Source organism: Syngnathoides biaculeatus, chromosome 14 (assembly GCF_019802595.1).
Source record: "Syngnathoides biaculeatus isolate LvHL_M chromosome 14, ASM1980259v1, whole genome shotgun sequence".
In the NCBI taxonomy this organism is placed as follows: Eukaryota; Metazoa; Chordata; class Actinopteri; order Syngnathiformes; family Syngnathidae; genus Syngnathoides; species Syngnathoides biaculeatus.
The window spans coordinates 10935489-10958255 of NC_084653.1; the positions used below are offsets into that span (position 1 = coordinate 10935489).

At 40.7% G+C, this 22767-nt stretch overlaps 2 protein-coding genes across 7 annotated transcripts in view; one reads left to right on the forward strand and one right to left on the reverse strand.

Moving 5' to 3' along the window:
- Positions 1-8512: 8512 nt before the first annotated feature.
- The window catches only part of LOC133511882 (disintegrin and metalloproteinase domain-containing protein 23), a 49580-nt gene continuing 35325 nt past the window's right edge, over positions 8513-22767 (forward strand). For all 6 annotated transcript variants that reach the window (XM_061840935.1, XM_061840934.1, XM_061840933.1 and 3 more), the window contains exons 1-3: positions 8513-8640; positions 18030-18479; positions 19099-19310. In XM_061840935.1, the coding sequence (XP_061696919.1) occupies positions 18404-18479; positions 19099-19310 (288 nt within the window). In that variant the 5' untranslated portion in view covers positions 8513-8640; positions 18030-18403. The remainder of the gene's footprint in view (positions 8641-18029; positions 18480-19098; positions 19311-22767) is intronic.
- On the reverse strand, positions 8639-15125 carry cmklr2 (chemerin chemokine-like receptor 2). The gene is made up of 3 exons (XM_061840943.1): positions 14816-15125; positions 13810-13916; positions 8639-12633 (listed from the first exon to the last, which is right to left on the reverse strand). Exon 3 carries the CDS (start codon positions 12614-12616, stop codon positions 11531-11533), a length of 1086 nt encoding a protein of 361 aa, XP_061696927.1. The 5' UTR covers positions 12617-12633; positions 13810-13916; positions 14816-15125; the 3' UTR covers positions 8639-11530.

The window sequence follows — 22767 nt, forward strand, 5'->3', positions numbered from 1 at the left end:
AATGTCCTCAGCTGTTGTGGTGTCGATCATCGGCACCACCTCGAGAAACTCCTCTGTGACATTCAAAGTCTTGTCAACTCCACGAATGAATATGGCCAGTTGAGCGACATCCATGATATCAGTACTCTCATCAATCGCAACAGAAAATGCCACAAATGACCCCACTTTGCGTTTTAGTTGGTGGTCCAAATCTGCAGAGAGTTCCGAAATCCTGTCTGCCACAGTATTTCTTGTCAAGCTTATATTGGCGAAAGCATGTCGCTTCTCAGGAAACACAATTTCAGCAGCCGTCAGCAAGCAGTTTTTGATGAACTCTCCATCACTGTACGGCTTTGATGCCATTGCTATTTGGCTCGCAATTAGGTAGCTGGCTTTCACCGCAGCATCACTGGCTTCTCGGCTCTGGGTGAAAACAGATTGCTGTTTCTTCAGACGCGCCAGCATTTCATTTACCTTCTGTTTTCTCAATTCTCCATGCAAACTGTTGTATTTTTCACCATGCTGAGTTTCGTAATGGCGCCGAATATTGTATTCTTTAAGCACCGAAACTTGCTGCTGGCACACCAGGCACACGGGTTTCCCATTCACCTCTGTGAACATATAAGAACATGTCCATTTTTCTTGAAAAATCTGACACTCTGTATCTACTTTTCTCCTTTTTGACAAAGACATTTTGCTGATGAGGGTGTCAGGCAAACGGAAAAGTAGATAATGGAATTGTCGCCAATAGACGCTGTACAGAGGTTCAATTTCACCAGGTCAAGGTGGTCCTAGTTCCGCCGCCGTGTTGCTTTCATGTTGTCTGCACGTACTAAAACACTGCGCCCCCCTAGCGGATAATACAAGAACTACAAATTTTAAAGAAAATTCATATTTTTTTATACAATGCAGCTTTATTCCCCGGGCCGTACCAAACCACCAGACGGGCTGGATCCGGCCCACGGGCCGTATGTTTGACACCCCTGGTTTAGAGTATACACCTATCTGCTTAATTTATAAGACTCAATATATGTTTAAAAAATATGTCATTTTACAAGCAATTTCTGATACCGTGACATGTTTATTAGGCAGGGTCTCACAAAAATATGAATATTTTTTTTCCTTTCGGCTTGTCCTTTTAGGGGTTGCCACAGCATGTCATAATTTTCCATTTAACCCTCTCTCTTGCATCCTCCTCTCGAACACCAGCTGTCCATGTGTATTCCCTCACAAGACCCATCAACCTTCTCTTTGGTCTTCCATTCGCTCTTTTGCCTGGCAGCTCCATCCTCATCACCCTTCTACCAATATACTCACTCGCTTTCCTCTGAATGTTTCCAAACCATCGAAGTCTCCAACTTTTGTCTCCAAAACTTTTCATTTTGGCTGTCTCTCAAATGAACTCATTTCTATTCCTGTCAAACCTACTAACTCCTATAGAGAACCTCAACATCTTAATTTCTGCCAACTGTAGCTCAGCCTCCGCCTCTCCACTCTTCAGTGCCACTGTCTCTAATCCGTACATCATGGCAAAAAAATAAACATCATTATAGAATACAATAAATGATGATGAAGTGATGATTTACACTATGGCAGTGCTTATCAAAATCAGTAGCACCTTTGTTGGCCAAATATGTATCGACACAAAAAAATGTTGTCTCCGATAGTTGGTGATCACTATTATCTTTGTAAGGGTAGAATATTTGATATAGCTTTTGTACTGGATCCTTTTACAGTGTGTTATAATGTTGTGGCTAGTCAGTTTATATTTTATTAGTTCTTACTCTGCTTAGTTGCACATTAGTTCAACAGGTAGCAGGCTCATCCACAACTCGAGATTCCTCCTTTGTGGCTTTTACACACTTTGCCTTCATCTCAGAAACTCTTATTATGGGATCTGTGAGTAAAGAATGAGCACAGATTTCAAATTTACACAGGTGAACAAACTTTGCATGTCTTTGAGCAGAGATCTATCAGTCTGCTTCTTTGTAAGAAGTATTCTAGTATGAGCTGTGGTGAGACTATAGGTTCAGTGAGCAAAGCCTTGTTCACCACCTGACTTGGCAAACTTGATTGTATAATACGTAGACCTTTAACAGTCCTTCCTTTATTCCAAAAACTTGAAACTTGAGAACAGCTGACCTTGGCTAGCTCAAAAGCCATGTTAAAGTAGTTGGCCTACTCAAAGTAATCATATCACACCACAATTGCCAAAACCTCTGCTCGTCTCATGCAGATTTCACTCGGGATGTCATTGGTCAAAGATGCACCAGTGATCTTAAATAATAGAAATTCACTTTTTTTTTCCAATTGTATTTTTAACAAAACAAAGTGACCTTTAGCAGTAATTCACCACTTCTATATTCTCATGATGTTCCAGAGTGATAACCACCCTGATCTGCTACACACAATCCTGTTTACAGTACGTGTTATGTCTCTCAGTACATGTGTATGCAGTTGAACCCGGAAGTTTACATACACTGTGCAAAAAACACATTTCATTTTTGCCTCACTGTCTGAAGTCAAATAAGACTAACATCTCCTTTTTCCATGTTCGTCAGGACGACCAAAATTTCTCAATTATGTGAAATGCCACAATAACAAGAGAGAGAATTTCTTCGAGAATTTTACATTTTCTTTGAGGTCAAAAGTTTACGTAGACAATAAGTACTATGTCTTTAAAGAACATGGGAAAGCCCAGATGAAGAGGTCATGGCTTTGGAAGCTCCTGATAGGTTAACTGACAACATGTGAGTTAATTGGCGGCACACCTGGGGATGTATTTGAGACCACACCTCAAACACTCTGCTTCCTTGTTTGAAAATCAAAAGAAATCGACCAGGAATGCAGAGAGAGAATTGTGGCGCTCCACAAGTGTGGCTCATCTTTGGGTGCAATTTCCAGATGCTTGAAGGTGCCACGTTCATCTGTTCAAACAATTATACGCAAGTATATACATCATGGGAATGTCCAGCCATCACATTGTTCATGAAGGAGACAGGCTGTGTCCCAGAGGGGAACGTGTTTTGGTCCGAAATGTGCTAATCAATTCAAGAACAAAAGATGAAGACCTTGTGAAGATGCCGGAGGAAGCTGGTAAGAAAGTATTACTTTCCACAGTGACACAAATTCTGTACTGACATGGGCTGAAAGGCCACTCACGGAGAATTAAGCCATTGCTCTAAAAAAAACAAAACAACAACAAAAAAAAAGACAGTTTACAGTTTGCAAAAAGTCACCAGGATAAAGATCTTAACATCTGGAGACATGTCCTGTGGTCTGATGAAACTAAAGTGAAGCTGTTTAGCCATAATAATCATTGTTACAGCTGGAGGAAAAAAGGGGAAGCTTATAGACCTGAGAACACCTTACAACTGTGAAGCATGGAGGTGGCAGCACCATGTTGTGAGGCTGTTTTGCAGTAACAGGAACTGGACCCCTTCAAAGAATAGACATCATCACGAAGAAAGAACATTACATGGAGGTATTAAGGCAATATCTCAAGACATCAGCCAGGAAGCTAAATCTTCCTAAATGGACAATGACCCAAAGCATAGTGCCAAAATGGTTCGTAAGTGGCTTGAGGATAACAAAGTCAGTGTCTTGCAGTGGCTGTCACAAAGCCTTGATCGGAATCCCGTTGAAAGTTTGTGGGCACATCTGAAAAAGTGTCTGCGAGCAAGGCAACCGGCAAACCTGACTCAGTTAATATTGCGTAACGTAGAAGGAATAAAGCACACAAAAAGGCAGACTCGTAATAAAGTTGCGTACACTCAATGTAATAACGAGAAGGCTGCATGCAGGTTACAAGGACAAAAGGGAAACTTAAGGTGCACCTAACTCGTGAGTAGTAGGTGTAACTGTACAACCTAAAATAGACGCGGATAAAACGGTCCGCTTAAGAGCAACCACAAAAAAGGGGAAACTCAAGATGCGGGTTACTCACAAGCAGCAGCCGTAACAGTGCAAACGAAAGTAAATGCAGACAAAACGGTCCACGTAAAAATAAACATTACTTAACAATTAGCCATTTGAACCTGAGGACAGAGAAACAGCGGAAGGAAAACATCCAGAGGGTAAACACAAAGCTAGGCGGTCCATCCATCCATCCATCCATCCATCCATCCATCCATCCATCCATCCATCCATCCATCCATCCATCCATTTTCTTAGCTGCTTATCCTCACAAGGGACGAAGGAGAGCTGGAGCCCATCCCAGCTACAGCGAAGAAAATAAGAATTTGAACACCCTGCTATATTGCAAGTTCTCCCACTTAGAAATCATGGAGGGGTCTGAAATTTTCATCATAGGTGCATGTCCACTGTCAGAGAAATCATCTAAAAAGAAAAATCCAGAAATCACAATGTGTGATTTTTTTTTTTTAACGATTTATGTGTGATACAGCTGCAAATAAGTATTTGAACGCCTGTCTATCAGCTAGAATTCTGACCCTCAAAGACCTGTTAGTCCGCCTTTAAAAGTCCACCTCCACTCCATTTATTATCCAGAATCAGATGCACCTGCGTGAGGCTGTTAGCTGCATAAAGACACCTGTTCACACCATACAATCAGTAAGACACTAACTTGTAGCATGGCCAAGACCAAAGAGCTGTCCAAAGACCACCACAGACAAAATTGTACAACTCCACACAGCTGAAAAGGGCTGCAGAGAAATTTCGAAGCAGCTAGGTGAAAAAGGTACACTGTTGGAGCAATCATTAGAAAATGGAAGAAGCTAAACATGATGGTCAATCTCAATCGGAGTGGAACCTCATACAAGATATCACCTCGTGGGGCCTCAATGATCCTTAGAAAAGTGAGGAATCAGCCCAGGATTACACGACAGTTGTAGAGTTGGGACCACCTTTTCCAAGGTGACTGTTGATAATACACTAAGATGTCATGGTTTGAAATCATGCATGGCATGGAAGGTTTCCCTGCTTAAACAAGCACATATCAAGTCTTAAGTTTGCCAATGACCATTTGGATGATACAGAGGAGTCATGAGAGGAAGTTTTGTGGTCAGATGAGACAAAAATGGAACTTTTTAGTAATAATTCCATTCAACATGTTTGGAGGAAGACGAATGATGAGTTCCATCCCAAGAACACCATCCCTACTGTGAAGCATGGACGTGGTAGCATCATGCTTTTGGAGTGTTTTTCTGGATATGGGAGAGGACGACTGCACTGTATTAAGGAGAGGATGACCGCGGCCATGTATTGTGAGATTTTGGGGAACAACCTCTTTCCCTCAGTTAGAGGATTAAAGATGGGTCGTGGCTGGGTCTTTCAATCTGACAATGACCCGAAGGACACAGTCAGGAAAACCATGGAGTGGCTCCGTAAGAAGCATGTCAAGGTTCTGGCGTGGCCTAGCCAGTCTCCAGACCTAAACCCAATGGAAAATCTTTGGAGGGAGCTCAAACTGTGTTTCTCAGTGACTGCCCAGAAACTTGTCTTATCTAGAGAAGATCTGTCTGGAGGAGTGGGCCAAAATCCCTCCTGCAGTGTGTGCAAACCTGGTGAACAACTACAGGAAACATTTGACCTCTGAATGGAAAAGAAAGGAAGGCTCCTGTACTAAATATTGACATTGGTTTTCTCAGGTGTTCAAATACTTGTTTTAAAAAAATCATACATTGTGATTTCTGGATTTTTCTTTTTAGATTATCTCTGTCAGAGTGGACATGCACAAGTGGCTGTCTGTGTCTGTGCGGGTGTGCTCGTACCAACTGAGGCGTTTGCTCTCTGGACTCAACGCATTCAGGTGCTGCAGATGTCGCTGGGGCTGCTTCATGTTGGTGAGCTAACACATCAGCGACCCCTTTGCTCTGTCATGTTACCATCTTGCCCAGGAACCTCACTTTTCATTTGAAAAGTTTGCATTTCTTCTGTCAATTTCACACCTCCTCCTCCTTGTAGCGATTGAGAACGAGGCGGACATGTTCCAGATGTTAATCGAAACTGCCACTGTGCACCAGATTATCGTCAAGGTAAGGGAGGCAGATTGTGTCTCTCAGGCCAGTTAAACAGTGCTCCATGCTTCTTTGGAACTCAGCAGGTGCAGAGCTCAGACCAAAGGTGATGCAGACCCATTCGTACAGTACCCAGGGCATGATGAAGGCTGTTAATGGACGGCTCTTTTCGTCCAAGAAGCCCTGGTGGTATGCCTTCCCATGGTCCAACACTGAGAACCACAAGCTCCCACCAAGTGTGTCCAACATGTCCTGTATTCTTGGTATTGGTTGGCAATCAGGCACTGATTTCCCATTCAGTTCTCTGTAGTCGCAACAAACGTGGAGAGTCCCATCTTTTTTCCAAATACTCTGCATGCCCCTTTCCTGTCCCCATCTCAATCTGTCTGACTAAACTGAGGTAGGACAATTTATCTGTCTGCCCACTTTCCCCTATTTGTCCGCATATTTTAAAGTCTCTCCTCAGTGTAACTTCAGGCAACATGTGTGATGGGACCCTTAGCTTCCCTAAGGGTCCCATACTTCTAAGGTTATTATACAGGTCCAGAGTCACACGAGGTGAATTTGAGGGGTAACGTACTGTATTTAAAAAAAATGTTGTGTATTGGGTGGGCCAAAAATAATAATGTTTATAACTGTTTATGTTATTAATGTCTTAGCCAATCCACTCCAAACACCATGTGCCACACTCAGAACTGTGAGGCCAACGCTTTACAGCTGCGCCACCACGCCACCCACATATAACATATTTTATGGATATAAAGAGAGCGCTTCTGCTGCTGAAAGGCAAAACAGCTGACCTTGATGAATTATAAAGCTGTCCTATGGGAGGTCTTGACGGTTAATGCTGCCAGCGTCAACCCATTTGAGCAACATAACCTTACAGTAGGTGGGTTCTTTCTGATAGTGTTAAATTATGTCATAAAATGTTTTTAAATTGTTACGTTTTCTACTCAAAGCATTTACCTCCATTTACCTGCGAAGTGCATTGAGCCCCTGATCCATTGTTAATGGGAGCACTCAGAGCAATGGTTGACACAGCTGCCAATTATGTGGCCCCAATCCTTGCTCTGTAGACCACCACTGCTACTGAACACAACAGGATGCTTTGGTCTTGCCGGCACCTGCAAGAGAAGATAAAAACGCACAATCGTAAGAGCTCAGCCTATAGTTGGGTGATAACATTCACTGAAGCGTCCCAAAAATGTGACAGGGGATTTCCTGATGGAAGCTCTTTTAGGACCTCTGCTGGTTCACCAAGATAGTCAGGTGTGTGTCATCGAGATCCACTCCCTTTGCAACAAAGGCTGGTTGTTAAATCCCATTGTGAAACCAACTATGACAAATACATCTGTTTTGAAAAATACAAAGCATCTCAAATTTAAACATTGTAACTTTCCAGCAGTGAATACCGTATATATTGCTCTTGTTCTTGGACTAATTTTTCACTAAGAGCTGGGTAAGTCTCTATCACTCAAAACTTTTTATCAAAAAAAAAAAAAATTGCCAGTACCAAGTCAAGTAATATTTTGTATTATTTCAAGCATAACATGAAAAATTAAAGAACCTAAAAGGGAACATGGTTTTGTCTGAAATCCACTCCTCACTTGATATCCTCTTTTAGGTGTGGAAAGATACACACTACCTCACAAATGTCTCTAACTCCAGCATCCAGCTCATCAACGGATTTACTCTTGGGGAGAAGAAGTAGAAACCCATTAAACAGAACGGGTAAATCAAAAATATAGACAGTAAAAAAAGATTCCTGGTCTCCCAAGGGCAAACAGTCAACACATACGGCTTACCGCTGAGCATTAAGTGCTGTATATCATTAACATTCCCAGACAATGCCGACATAAAGATCTTCCATCATGTCCTGTCATCTCACTCCATTATTGAGAAATGAAGGAAAAAAAAGAGAAAAGCGCTAATAAGATACACTTCAGGTTCTCTATTGCCACCAGGCACTCACGACAGTGTCTAGCACCAGCCATGCATAAATGGAAGCAGATGTGTGAAGTCTGCAACCTTGCTTTTTCCAAATACCTAAAAGTCAAACAGGTTAGTATTTAACACTGCTGGTGTTTTTTAGGCACATGCTTGTCACTGATGGCTGTATTTTGATAACCCTATCAATCTGTTCATGCTGCACGTACATTTGCAAATATATGAAAAATATTTTAAATTTTTTTTTTTAAATCTACATTTGATCAGAACTTACCCAATTTAATGCATCTCAAAATCATCTTCATTTTACTAAGTATGTCAAAAACATACAAGGAATTTGTCTCCGGTAGTTTGGGGCCACTCTAGTACGACAATGAACAGTTGACAGAAAATACATTTGAGATGCTGCAAGAACAGTAAATGAGCAATAAAAGGTTACTAGTAATCTAGCAATGACGGTACAATTTTTTTTTCTTTTTGTTTTTTTTTACCAGTTCTACGAAGATCTCGATGGTTGACACAAGGCGGAAGCGGCAGCTGTGCCGAAAGATGCCACGTGAAGTCCACGATCATCTGTACAGTCTTTTGTGATTTCAGCTCCAGGTTGTGTCAGCTCCAAAGGAGCTCTAGCCTCTCCACTTCCTGTCGGTTCGCAGACTCGTCACCATCTTCCATGAGGCCGATGACTGTGGGGTCATTTGCAAACTTCGGGAGTTTGACAGCCTGGGGTACTGAGGTACACTCAATCATGTAGCGGGAGAAGAGGAGGATGTAGAGGATACAACTTTGGACGTCCGGTGCTGATGCAAAAAAATTAAAATCTTGGGGGGAAAAAATTCTAAATTCTAATCATGAGTGACCACAAACACCGCATGAGGGTTGCTGGCTGCTGCTGTTGCCGCACTCTCTGGGTTTTGTGTAATAGTAATTAATAGTGAATATTAATAGTGATACTAAATGAGGCCCTGTAGCTCAGTGGTTACTAAATCAACAGCTTCAAAGCATGTTTGTGTTGGAAGCCAATAGTACTCATTACAAGTTACATGGCACCAAATAAGGTGCTGGCAAGTGTGAAATCCCTTTGTTAAAAAAAAAAAAAAGTGACAAGGGCTTCATCATATTCCCACTCTTGCAAACCACACACAAAATGGGTCACACAGCGGACACACAAAGGCGTGCATTGTCAAGAACATACTCAATTAGTGAGTTTATGAAGCGACATACTGTTACCATCATTTGATCCAGTTGAGTCCCCTTTGAAAAAAAAAATGATTCTGTAAAATGACTTGGACTCACTAAAAGCAACGGTGCAGGAAGAGGCAGTAGTGGTTCACTGGACACTTGTATTATTGTCATCATCTTAATATTAGGAGGCTCCGGTAATATATTCACGATTCCAAAAATGATTACATTTTGAAGAATTTCTCATTTCACATGGTAAAACTCCCAAATTAGTGAAAAATATTTTAGGAAAAGAAAATGTTGAAATTTGTAATGAAGTTGGTTTGAATAGAGTAAAAAAAAAAATCGAGATTTCTATGATGTTTCAATGTATTTTATTTTTCTCATAGAAAATTTGCTTTTTAAGTGTTGGAATTTTTTTGAATGTTACGTTGGGTCATAATGTTACAATGGTTTGAAGTGGTCAAGACATCGAATCTACTCTGAAATTCTCTCACGGTGGAATTCTTCAAAGAGTTTTTTTTCTAATGTTGACTATTTTGAATTTGAATTAGGTGATATTGATAAATGGTGAATTTAGAAAAAGATTCTCGTTGATTCCCATGTTTTTTTTTCTTGGAGGGGAAAAAAGAGAACTTGGAAAAAATTGAAATTTGTGGAATGTGAAAGAAATTCTGAACTAGCTGAACATTACAACATTAGAATGGTTTCAACTAGTTGATAAATATGAACGCTTTACAATTCCCCCCAAAATTTACTGGAGAACAATAAAGTGTTTCACAATGATCCAACATTATTCCAGCACTATAAAATATGACACAATTATCAAAAACTAGCCCGGAACCTATTGATACTCTCTAAACATTTGGCTTATACTGTATGTCAGATTTCAGCAGCATTTTTATATTTTGTAAAACAATTGCTGAATTTGTAAGCAGCAGAGCCTGTATGGAAAGAAAAAAAAACAGAGGCACATCTGGACTGAAGTCATACTCCTGTCTAAATAGCAGGCCTTGAGAAGTGAATGTCATTTTGGACCCAGATGTTCAAAGCTTTAATGACATGACCCAGACACACTGCTGGGACAAACAATGTAAACTATAACAAACAACAAAATACAGTAGAGCACATATATAAGGTGCTATTTCGTTGGAATGTTTTAAAGTGGAAATATATCTTATACATTCCTACAAATAATGTTTACACATTTTTACAAGAAGAGTTTGCATTCTACTACTATTATATATCATTTTCTCAAGTAAGAGTTAAGTAGAGCAAAATTAAAACCCTTTAACATAGTTTTTCCATCATCTGCAAAAATAATTGAAAACGAAAAAGGATCCAACAAAAAGCTTCCGAAATGTTTTGTTCAAGTTAGTCTATATTTGATTGTAAAGTCCCAGCGTTCATGTAAATGCAAAAGGTCACAGTTGAGAGGATAATTTGAAACATGTTTATTATGTGAAAGACATTAAATAATGTTGGAAAATTAATGTAGTGTCAAGTGGTGGGGCCAAACTGTAAAACACAATATATCTGTAAGAATAAACTCAAAACCTGACGGTAAAGTCTCACTATGACAAGAGTAAAGCAGCTATTTTACAAGAATAAAGTTGCAATATGACAATCACACTGTATGTATACCTGTATTGAGATTAGGATTGTTGAGGTTCTTGTCATTTTACAATTTGCTTTGAGTTTGTCAAACAATTGAAAAATCTGACCCAAAAAAAATAATTGACGATCACTCATTTGAATAACTTTTTTTTCTTGTGGGGATTTTACTTTTGTATGATATTTTTGCAGTGTGGGCCCTGACAGTTCTTTGTATGTGTAGGCTACACAATTTAAAAGAGGGAATGGCAAAATACTGAATATTGTAAGGTAGTGTACGTAATAATAGTTTTTTGAAGATGGTAGATATAAGACACACACACACTCCTGTTCAAATGCCAGGTTTTTCTGATATAAGAGATGAGTAAGGAGCACGAAAATGGGGGGGGGGACCCATGAAAAGATAGGTTAATATTAATATAATTATGAATCATGAATGAGTTAATGTTAGATTAATCACAGACACATTAATAGTGATTGGTGTGATCTGCCTCCCATTTAACGTAAGTTTGAATATGATGAATTAATTATGAACACAGCCATATTTCAATTAGAAGAGAGCGAGTACTTTTGTGCAGCTCCATTATTCGAGTTATTTTCACATCCCCTCTCGAAAATATTTGTTTTAATTAAATTGAGTTGCAAATTATAGGTTCCTTAAATGATGGAAAAAGCTCTGAGTTTCTTTATCTTGATAAAAAAAAAATAATAATATTAATATCACAAAAACCTGGCATTCAAACAGGTTTGTGTAGACTTTGTATGTCCGCTGTATATCCATGTGTACAAGGTACTAGCTGGTGTTTGGATGTTTTCAGTAACAGCTACAATCACAGAGTTGATGAGCCCACAGGCTCCTCTGGTGCACTTTCCTGGTCAGGAGGGGCTCCCGGGAAAGATTCCATCTCTGTGGCCGACACGGACTGGCTGAGTTCTCTTAGAGAGCTTTTCGTTATGTCCAGGCACGCGCGTTTCAGGATGTGACGGACTTTTTTACCCAGAAGCACATAAAGCACTGGGTTAATGCAGCTATGGAAAAAGCCTAAGCTGGTGGCCAGAGGAAATCCCATTTTCAGCACGTTGTGTAGATAGAGCGAGGAATGTAAGGATAGCTCCATCAGGCTAAAGATGTGGAACGGGGCCCAGCATAAAAAGAAGGCCAGAATCATGGCGGAGACTGTTTTGGTGAAGCTAGACACCCGAACAGAACCTTGCGATTGATTTACTCTCAGTGTCAAAAGAATCCCCGTTACGCATATAGCACAGAACGGCAAGAGGAAGCCCACTGTTGTACGAATAGAGACGATTAGAATGTGTCTTGCAGCTGCTGACTGTCCATTCTGTATATGGAAGTTGTTGAAGCAAATCACTTTGTCGTGTAAGCGCACCGTGTCTCGAAAGATAAGCGCTGGGCAACTCATGACGACGGCCGTCGCCCATATACAAGCGCTTGTGAGCCAGGCTCTTGCGACTGTTCGGGACCTCTGAGACCAGTTGTGATAGACCAGCGAGATATATCTGTCCAGGCTGAGCACTGTAAGAAATAGAACACTCGCGTACATGTTCATGACCAACACAAAAGAATTAATCTTACACATGGCGACACCAAAATCCCAGTGAAAGTCTCGCAGGATGTAGTCAATGTAGAAGGGGAGGACGAGCACGAAGATTAAGTCGGCCAAAGCCAGATTGAGCAGCCAGACGCTGCTGACGGTCCGTTTACTCTTGCATCCAGTCACCCAAATCACAGTTCCATTTCCAATCAGACCCAGTACAAAGGAAACGATGTAGATGATGACAGAAATAATGTGCATCGCTTCTTTCTGCTGGTGGCCTACTTTAAGTTCTTCGATGTCACCATACTCCAGGTAGTAGTCGTAGGTGTAGTTTCCATAGTCCTCTACGGAATCGTCCATCGCTGTGTGGTGATCGCCTGTGGGGGATATCTGACGGTCAGATCCCTGGTGGGCCATCACTTTAAAGGTCAAGTATCATCCCTATAAACATTCTAAAATAGGTATTGAAATGAAAAATACATATAACATTATTCACTTCAATGTCTATATGAAAAAATAAATGTGAGCTGAGAGCGCGTCATCCATGGACAAAGTTTTGGGACTGTCATTCAACATCCATATTGGCTGTATCTACTGTCCGTGATGTCACTCCGGACATTTGCCATTGAAAACACACTGTGGCCCGTACTATGGGACACGCCCCTTCAGACACGGAAGCTCTTTTCGAAGAAGACATCTCACAATCGAGTGAAGTGTCCGGGGCAATATTACCCAATTGTTTCGAGCCATATTTAGATGATATGTGGATCACAGCCAAATCACCTCCCCGCCCGATCCACCTCTGCATGATAAAAACACCGCCCACGAGCAACAACAACACTATGGCCAAACCGCGTCCCTGTCCGATCCACTTCTGCGGCGGCGATGAGCCACGGCAGGCCTGCGCCGCGACGACCCACCCTGGCCGACAAGGCTGGCGGCTGGCTCGACCTTGTCGACAAGGCCAGTGGCGATTCACAAGGCCTGTGGAAGCATCGACACATTTAGCACCCCTGATTTACGGCTTACGTCCCCCCGCCAACTGTTTTTTTTTTTTGTAGCTGTATCAGCACCTACCTGTCATTTGGAACCCACGTAGCTCTCGTCCTTTGCACCCGTGCAATCCATTTTTCACGACAAAGCGGATCTTTTGGAAAAGTATGAAGAGCGAATTCATCCTCCCGAGTGTTCGAGCAATATCGAGCAATGCAACGAGTCAGCATTTTGGCTAACACGAAGGAACAACGAGCTCTCTTCCCGCAGGTTAAACTAATAGAAAGAAACGAGTCTGCTTGTGCGCGCTACTGCCTCCAACATAACTTCCTGCTTCTTGTTGAAAACAAATCCCTTGAGAGGATTTTCATGGCGGGAGTTACAAAAAGCCATATATGTCAAAATCATGTTTTGTGGTGAAAAAAACCGATGGGTCCATACCGGTTGCTGTTTTTTTTTTTTTTTTTTCATTAATAACATACTAAAAATGATCCATTTCATGACACTTGACCTTTAAAGAGATTATGTTAAGAGTTATCCAATCGTTCTGATGAACCTACCTGCTGCGTTCTTGCCTCACAACTGGCTGAACTTCAAAATGATCCAGGAACTGAGGCTTCCCCTCATTCAGTTCCAGTGTTGAGTCCTGGGTGTGTCCTGGATAAGCCTGGAACATAATGTGAGCATCCATTTGGGTCAACATTGCGGCAAGTGACATGGTTGACAGAAGAGGCAGGAGGAACCACAAGTGAATGAATCATTTTCTTCTTGCATGGTGAGGGAACTTTTTGGAAGCGCAGACAATAATAGTTGTGCAAGTTACTTTTCCGCTGCAGTCATCTAACAGGGTGAAAAGTTGAAAGCACAACCAAGGTCACAAGTCTTACACATTGTACTTAAGTTAGAAATAGAAACATGTTTTAGCATTTTTTCTTTGTTCTGTCACCTCAAGATAAAAGATAACATTTATAAATACCTCAGAGTGTAATGGCAATGATACGCTCAAAGCTACTGTGTTTGTACTCATGACATATTTACAATTTGAATACCTCAGATTTTTGAGACTTTAAAAAAGGTACAATTATTAAACTTGGAGCTGAACTCGTACTTTATGGTGTGTACTAGTAATTTTTTCCCCATCTGACAGTTATTTCTATTTCTCAGGGTGTAAAACTTTCTTGTTTTCATTGGGTCATATAATTAAAAAAATAATTGGACATTTGTATGTGGAAAGATACTTTGGCATACAAATGTTTCAAAATTATGGTTATGAAACTGAACTTCATAGAGGACACAAAAGGGTTCGGCACTTACAGCCTAAAATTTTAAAAAAGCATTTAAACAAATCAAGTGAATCCAGACTCATAAATCACATATCTTTTAAAAGTGTGTTTGAAAAAGTTTTAATATTTCAAAAATGTATAGGTAAAAATGAGTCAGTCCTACATTGCAACAAATTATCATTTAATACATAAGGCTGCTTACATTCATAAAAGACGTATAATACTCTCAGTAATACATAACAACGCTGTTCTGTGTATGTAAAGGATTTAGGCAAGCATTTACCGAGCGCAGAAGCTGAAAGAATTTCTTTTTCCTAACATCCAAAGAGTGACGGCTGTCTGGTGAAAAACGCTGGCTCCCTTTCGCGTCCTGTTTACCAAATCCAGTTCTTAAACGTCCCCCTCCAGAGGCCCGTGTGCTCTCTTTCCGCGAGTCCATCCGAACTAAACTTTGTCGGAGGATTTCCTTTTTGCTTGGAGATGCGTGCCTCGAGTGGGCGCGCCCCGCCTGCCGCGTCACACCCGCGGGCACCACGGGAGGGGAGCAGAGTTGGTCTTGGTAGCCCGCGCCGACAAGAATGTGTTCATTCACTGGCGCATTGGCTGCTCTTCACAGACGCGACCCTCTCTCTATAAACACGGAGAAACTGAATGTTGCAGATTTTTTTCAACGCCACTCCCAAATGTTATGCGTGAGCCAAGCGCGCGCAGTCCCTCTTCATCTTGCTGGCGTCTCTGATTTAGTACTTTTCGTTTCTGTGCAGCCTTTAAAATAAAATGGCACGTTTGGCTGCACACTCATGGGTAAATTATGCAGACCAGCAGCACTGAGTGTACGGCTTAATATTTGCTTTTCTGATGCAGAAAAGCTTCATTTACAAGTTGTGCAGAAACTTTTAGAAACGTTCTAAAAATAAAATGTACGTATATTCCCTCTAAATATATATCGATTTTTTTCTCTCACAGTCGGAAAATCACGCAGCTTTCTGCTTAGCAATAAGACCGCAAATCTAAATCGCTAAACTGACTTGACGGTTAAACAGTAGGAATAACATTATTGCAGTTCAGTGGTGTCAGGCACATGGCACGGGGACCAGATCTGGTCTGCCTCATTTTATTTGGCCCTTGAAAGCAAACCATTTTCTTCAACTTCTTCTTGCTAAAATCTGTTTCAACATGTTTAAGTCTCATTGTTATCAATTCATAAAACTGAGATATTGCAAGCAGTTTTGGATTGCAACTTTAACAACACCTTAACGTACTATTCTCATTTAACTCTGGTTTCAAAGCTCGTTATCCATCAATTTGTTGTGTACTGTACATGTAATTATATAATGAAACATTTTCATGGTTTCACAGTCATAACTGCCCTCTGAGGTAAAACTGCAACTACAGTGTGGCCCATGGCAAATGTGAGTTGGACACCCCTGCTGGAATTGAGCAACCACAGTTTAACACAAACAAATATAGGTATGAATATATATGAGGGCGGCATGGTGGGGCAAGTGGTTAGAGCGTTGGGGTTCAAATCCTGACCCTGCCTGTGTAGAGTTTGCATGTTCTCTACTTGCCTGTGTGGGTTTCGTCCGGGCACTCCGGTTTCTTCCCACATCCCCAAAAACATGCATTACTCCAATCTCTCTCCATTGTTATCTATTATCTCCAATGTTCTGATGTTCTAATGACACCATCACACAGCGACAACTTTTTAAATGTGTGTGTTTTAAAAGATGGTTTTAAGAGCAAATCGGTCAGTTTCAATGTAATGTCTGCAGTAGAGACAAGGAACAGTGCCCCACCAGATCTAACAGCAAGTGTTGTTTTTCAGTAGTACATGGGCGCCCTCTATTGGCATGCAAAATAATCACTGCCTTAGTAAAATTCAGTTGTATTTCACTTTAAAGTTCAATACATTTGCATTTCATCTTGAAAAAATGTTTTTAAAGATTTATATACAATATTTGTTTAACTTTATGTGCAATTCATTTTCATTTAATTTTCTTTTTCTATATTTTAGTGCAGTGTAAGTGCTAAAAATGATTAACTACACCAATATTAGTTTTATATTTAATACAGAGCAGCTTTTATGTCACAAAATGTGTACACATAAATGGGCTTTGGTAATGTTTTTATTGGTGGGGGGGGGGGTTTATGAGCTAAGAGCCGTGTTTTCGCAAGCAAGCAAATCTGTACATTTGCTGTGGCTGGTAGATGGCTAAAATTTGATTCCATCGAGAGCTGTTGTAGTCCACTGCAAATGATTCTTGTGGTGTATTCAGTTTCTAACATTGCTGTGAGGATAAAAAATGGAATAGAAAAAAAAATCTTCCCATAACTTCATCAACTAAGGTATGGATAGAGAATATTTGATGACATCAGCAGAAGATGGAAAGATTTAATTCAACCCCCATGCTGTTCACAGAAGAGTTTTTCAATGTTGAATGGTGTACAGTATTTGCATTATATCAGGTAAATTGCTGTTGTTTCAAACATTTCTTACATTGTATGTTCATGTGTAATAGTCTTGTATGTATAATTTTCAGGTATTGCCATATAGTAGCCCAATTTTCTGACAGAGTAATATTGATGCTTTTAATATGATATGTATCATTGCTGTTTTTTTTTTTTTTTTTTTTTCTGACAAGCAGGCATCCCCGTTGGAGAATTTCCATTTTTAATGATCTCTCTCAAAAGCAGTCACAGCCTGGATCAGAATTGAGTTGGGGGTCCAAAGAAAGAACTGTGTCTGTGTTGTAATTTATATTTTTGCTCCAAAGTTATGTCAATGATCCATGTTTCATTTCTTTCCTGAGAATATTTCACTGTGAGATTAAAGGGATTGCCAAGAGATAGAAAAAGGTTGGGAACATTGTAGAGCCCTTGAAATGTAAGGGCACACACTTAAGAATGACCCAAAAATATGGACACCATGGCTAACCAAGTTGCTGTGCCATAGCTTTTTATGTACTCCACAATCTCCACTATGCTGCAGATAGGCTCCAGCACGCTCTCGACCCTAGTGAGGATAAACAGCATAGAAAATGCACTGGACTGCACTGGGGGGAGTCAAAGAAAATGCAAAGCATGCTTTACGTGCACTGAACTAAGAGCTAATGTGACGGACATTTTTCCTTGAAAACTGTTCTAAATCTAAATTGCATGACTTAGCATTTTACACTGTTCAATTTCCGTTTAGTTGCTACTTCAATGTTGTTGTTTCCCAGAGTTAAAGTGTGAATGCTGTTCCCCCCCCCAGGTGTTCAGCAGTCATCAGATATTTGTCTTGTGAAACTAGTTAGGAGTGTATTGTGGTTAGCATGTCTCCCTCATTGCTTTGTGTTTCAATTACCAAATTAATTAAGCACAACACTGTTCTAATTCGTTGAGACGTGACAATATTTTGGGATTGGTATCGGGCTACGGTATTTAATACATTTTTGCATGTGTTGTCTTTTTTGACTCAGTGGAGACTGAGTGGCTCTCTGTTTTCTTTCCAGATCCCCCATTCGTCCTTCCTTGAATGATCATGTGCAACCACTTCCTGCCTCCGGGTTGTCTCCGTGTGTGCCCCTGCAGGGCACGTTCGTGCATATCGAGGAGTCTGCCGATGGACTTCCAGTAGTTGCTTGGGCGCCGCCTGTTCCTTGCACCCCCCACCCTCCTCCTCTTCCTCTCATCACCATCATCATCTTCACCATCATCATCATCTGCAGTAGCAGTCCAGTGCTCCCGGACCTATGAAGAAAGCGTCCCCCGTCGTCCTCCCCATCAGTGTGATCATCGGCACCTCCCTGCCTACCACGATGGGCTGCAAGCTCCACGCTACCTTGTTGTGTTGATAACGAGATATTTCAGCTATCAAATATGAATCATGCGTTTGATATTTTTGGACACTTTGTTCGTCAGCATCCTCACGCTTTTGCTTCCCGCATCACAAGCGTCATTCGGTACGTACGAAGCGCTGTATTTTTATCTATTGAGCGTGTAATCAGTTGCATCCCGGGCGATGGTGTATCTATGTGTATATCTATATGTATGCAGTGTGTGTGTATATATATATATATATATATATTATATATATATATATATATATATATATAATATATATATATATTATATATATATATATATATATATATTTTTTATTATTATTATTTCTTTTCGTCGCTAAATAAGAATGGACGGCGTGTCTTTATGGTACGACTCAACCGTGCTGGTGTAGTCTACACTAAAACATGCCAGCTTTGTTCCCTCTGCTAAAACACTACCGCATCTGTATTAAAAATATATACACACATGTAAGGAAGCGGTTGTGATCCTGACTGCTTATTTGAAGATGAGTGACATGAAGAGGTGATTAGGCACTTTTGGAAATACATCAGAAGTCAAATGAATAATAATTTGCTGCAAAAGTCATCTCACCAGGAATTTTGGCTGCAAGTTTATTGGTGTCTCTTGGAGCCCAAAAAGTGTTGCAGTGACACCTTGACCCCTTTGTCAGTATGTTGATGACTCCAGGTTGACAGCTGGCTCGGGTGCGTGTTTATCTGTGCAATTCTCTTGCAGCTTCTCACAGTGCAGAGGACAAGGTTGAGAGGGACGCAGTGCCGGTGAAGCAACAGGCGACTGCAGCACCCGCTTTGGAAAACACAACCCACGATGCGGTCCAGCAGGTGATCGCCTACCCATCCCGCCTCATCTATTACCTGAACGAGGACTTTGAGAGTGCCTACCATGACCTGGACACGCGGGCCAGGAGCCAAGCCACAGTGGGTCAGGTAAGCAAATACATCTACAGAGCTGAGTCAGATTATATTTTGTCGCCATCATCAAATCGTCTCACTGCATGCTGCCGATCAGCCCATTTCTCAAGCTTGCAATCCTGTTTTCCAAGCGCATAAATAGCAGCCTAAAGTCATGCTGTGTAGTGCAGAAGAAAGCAGAACCCCCATCTGTCATTCGTTCACCACATCTGTTTGCGTTGTCCAGTGGGGACTGGATAGCTAATATAACTACAGCATTGTACACCATCAGAAAAAAAGGGCTGCAGTCCACCTCTCCCTTTCAGGGTACTGTTTTTCAGTGAGCTTGCACTGTGTCCACAAGATTTTTTTTTTCCAAAGCTGTAAAGATCAAGTGTCATATGTACAAAAGATGTCATTAAGGACATCAACCCAATTACATTGCATTTCCGTAGGGACGTTGATTTTCTTTTTTTTTTTTTTTGTGAGACTCAGAAATGGGCATTAACTCTCTCTTTGTACTAAGACCAAGTATTCCACGTGACCACTTATTGGCCTTTAGACTATTTGGCCTGTTTGAAAATGGTAGAGCTACTGGATGTTCTAAAGTCTAACAGTAAGATTTCAAAGTCTGAAACCTATACCGTTTTTTTTTTTTGTACTGTTCAATGAATTTCTAAAATGAGTTCCAGTTTCTAAGTGCATTATATATAGATTAGGTTAATTGCTGAAAAAGTCCAAATACTGATGACTACTAGTAAGTGAGTGGGAGGGTGGAGCGTCTGGTTAGAGCAGGGGGGTTCAATGCGTCGATCGCGATCGACTGGTCGATCACGAGGCAGTTTCGGTCGATCGCGACGGCCTGCCAAGACAAAAAAAAAAAAAAAAAAGACAATAGCCGTATTTTTTTTTAAACTTTAGCTCACGCGCATGTGCAAACAACAACAGTATAGGAAGACACGCTGTCAGTGAGTTCCCCCCTATTTTAAGCTCTCACTTAAGAAATCTTAACAAACATGAGTATGGATGCTGCAGTAAAGAAGATTTTTCATACGGAATGTGAGGCAGACTTTTTTTTATGATGTCATTTTCGAAATGTGTTGGTCTCATCTGCCAGAGTAGTTAAATGTGGAACGGCATCTTTGAACTGTTTATGGAAGATACAACACCGACATTCTGCCGAAAAGCAAACTGAGAATGAGAAAAGTGAACAAACTAAAATCCCAACTGGCTGCACAGCAATCACTTTTCACACAACGTAGTTCAACAGCGAAAGCCGCCACCATCGTTTCCGGGTTCGTCACATCACACATAAAAGAGTCATAGCTGACTCGTTGTTCCAATCTTTTAAAAATAAGGTGGGAATATTATCTTCAATAATATCTCTGCAGCTATAAAGGAGTACAGTTAACATGGCGCTGTGAAGTAATTGCTCATGTGTGGAAGGACATCGGAGATTGTGAGTGTTTCTCACTGCAGTTGAACGAATCCACTGACGTGAGTGACACAGCCCAGGTGTGCATTTTCATTCGTATGGTGCTTAGTGATCATCAACGTGAACTCAGATAGTTACAAAAAATGTTCAAAGTTAATTATATTTTGTCATGCAATATTGGCTCATGTGGTTATGCAAGGCACACAAACATACATTTCCACGTAAAGAATCCTCAATATACTTTAAAATAAATGTGTTTTGCATTTTTGTAGTGGTAGAGTTTGTGACTCAGTTATTCTATTTCATCATTGGTTATTCTAAAAAAAAAAAAAAAAAAAAAAAAAAATCACCCCCCCCAACCGTCGATCATGAGAGGCTGGATGCTTGAGAAGTAGAACTTGGGGTAAAAAAGTCTGGGCACCCCTGGGTTAGAGCATTGGGCTCACAGTTGTGAGGACTGGGGTTCAAATCGTGGCCCCACCTGTGTGGAGTCTGCATGTTCTCCCCTTACCTGTGTGGGTTTTCTCCCGGCACTCGGTTTCCTCCCACATCCCAAAACATGCATTAATTGGGGACTCTAAACTCCCCCTAGGTGTGATTGTATGTGCAACTAGTGTTTGTCTCTATGTGCCCTGTGATTGGCTGGCAGCCAGTTCAGAGTGTACCCCACTTCCTGCCCAAAGATAGCTGGCATAGGCTCCAACACTCCCGTGACCCCCGTGAGGAGAAGCGACTCAGAAAATGGATGGACTACTAAGTTGTGGAGATATAGTTTTGAATTGTTTTTCACAATTTAAGTTTTCTTGACATTTTTTTGAGCGTGGCTAAAACGGGGGCAAGCAACACACTTCGGCGTCCAGTATGAGTTGCCCCCCCCCCCCCCCCCCATATAAGTACTTCAGCAACTTCATTTACATCAGTTGTTATCTGGTACAATTACAAATTACTCAGGTATTAATTTATTATGAAGCCCTTTTTCTCTCACCACCGTGGGCAGGTAGCTTGCTAGCTCTGCCTACACCCTGAAAATGCATCCTCTACGGGGGCCAAATCTTCCAGAACAGCTAGGTGTCATTATTTAAATTTGCAAGTGTGGAAGTGACACCGTGGATGAGCCTGCGCCCGCGAAGAGCCTCTGAAGCCTGTTTGCTTCCAGGTTAGCTTGCTGCGGTGTGGAAAACCTCCTTAAAGAGCCAGTGGGAAATATTTAAGCCGCGGGAGGCTTTAAGCAGATGTACTATCTTATAACGGATCAACATGTATATATGAGTGGACATAAAGTTTATAGAGAAATTTGCATAAATTTTTTAATGTGCTATGGTTTCACGCATTCAACAGATTACTTGATTTGTAGCGTTTTAAGTGATTTTTAGCCTCGTTTAAAAAAAATGTTAATCATTCAAAATTGGTAGGTTTGTTAACAACACTATTCCTCATGTACACTATAAGTCAAAGTTAGTAGACAATGATTTCAGCACTCCAAGTGTGAATGTTTTTAAATCTCGGTTAAAAATTTTCTCCAACTTTATTCTCATGCTTTTTAGATTATTCCTTTTTTAAATTTTTACAAGGTGTTTTTTCTTTGTTTTAAGTGTTTTTGTGTCTGAAATGCACTATATAAATACATTTGCTTTGCTTTGACAGGGACGTTTAACTAAACTACAGTGATGTACAGTGCAACCTTGCTGGTTGAGGGTACAGGCAATGTTTTAGGAAATATTTTGACAGTCTTGGTCATTAAAGTCCGCAATAAAAGTCATTTATTGTAATTTTTATATCTTCAGACAATAAAAAAAAAAACCTCTCCAAACAGTCAAATTTTACCAAGGAATGATGAGGCCGTATCAGAGATGCAGCTTGCATACACTTATTTTTATATTATTCACACTAACTTTTACACTTTTTGTTAACCACTAAAACATAAAATCATGTCGACGTAGAAATATCAGCTCAAAAGTTAACCTCACGGACCTTAAGCATCACTGGCTTCACTGCTCCTTCTGCTTATTATTTGAGCCAAGCAGTTAAGTCCTGGCTTAACATTGAATCGTTTTAAAT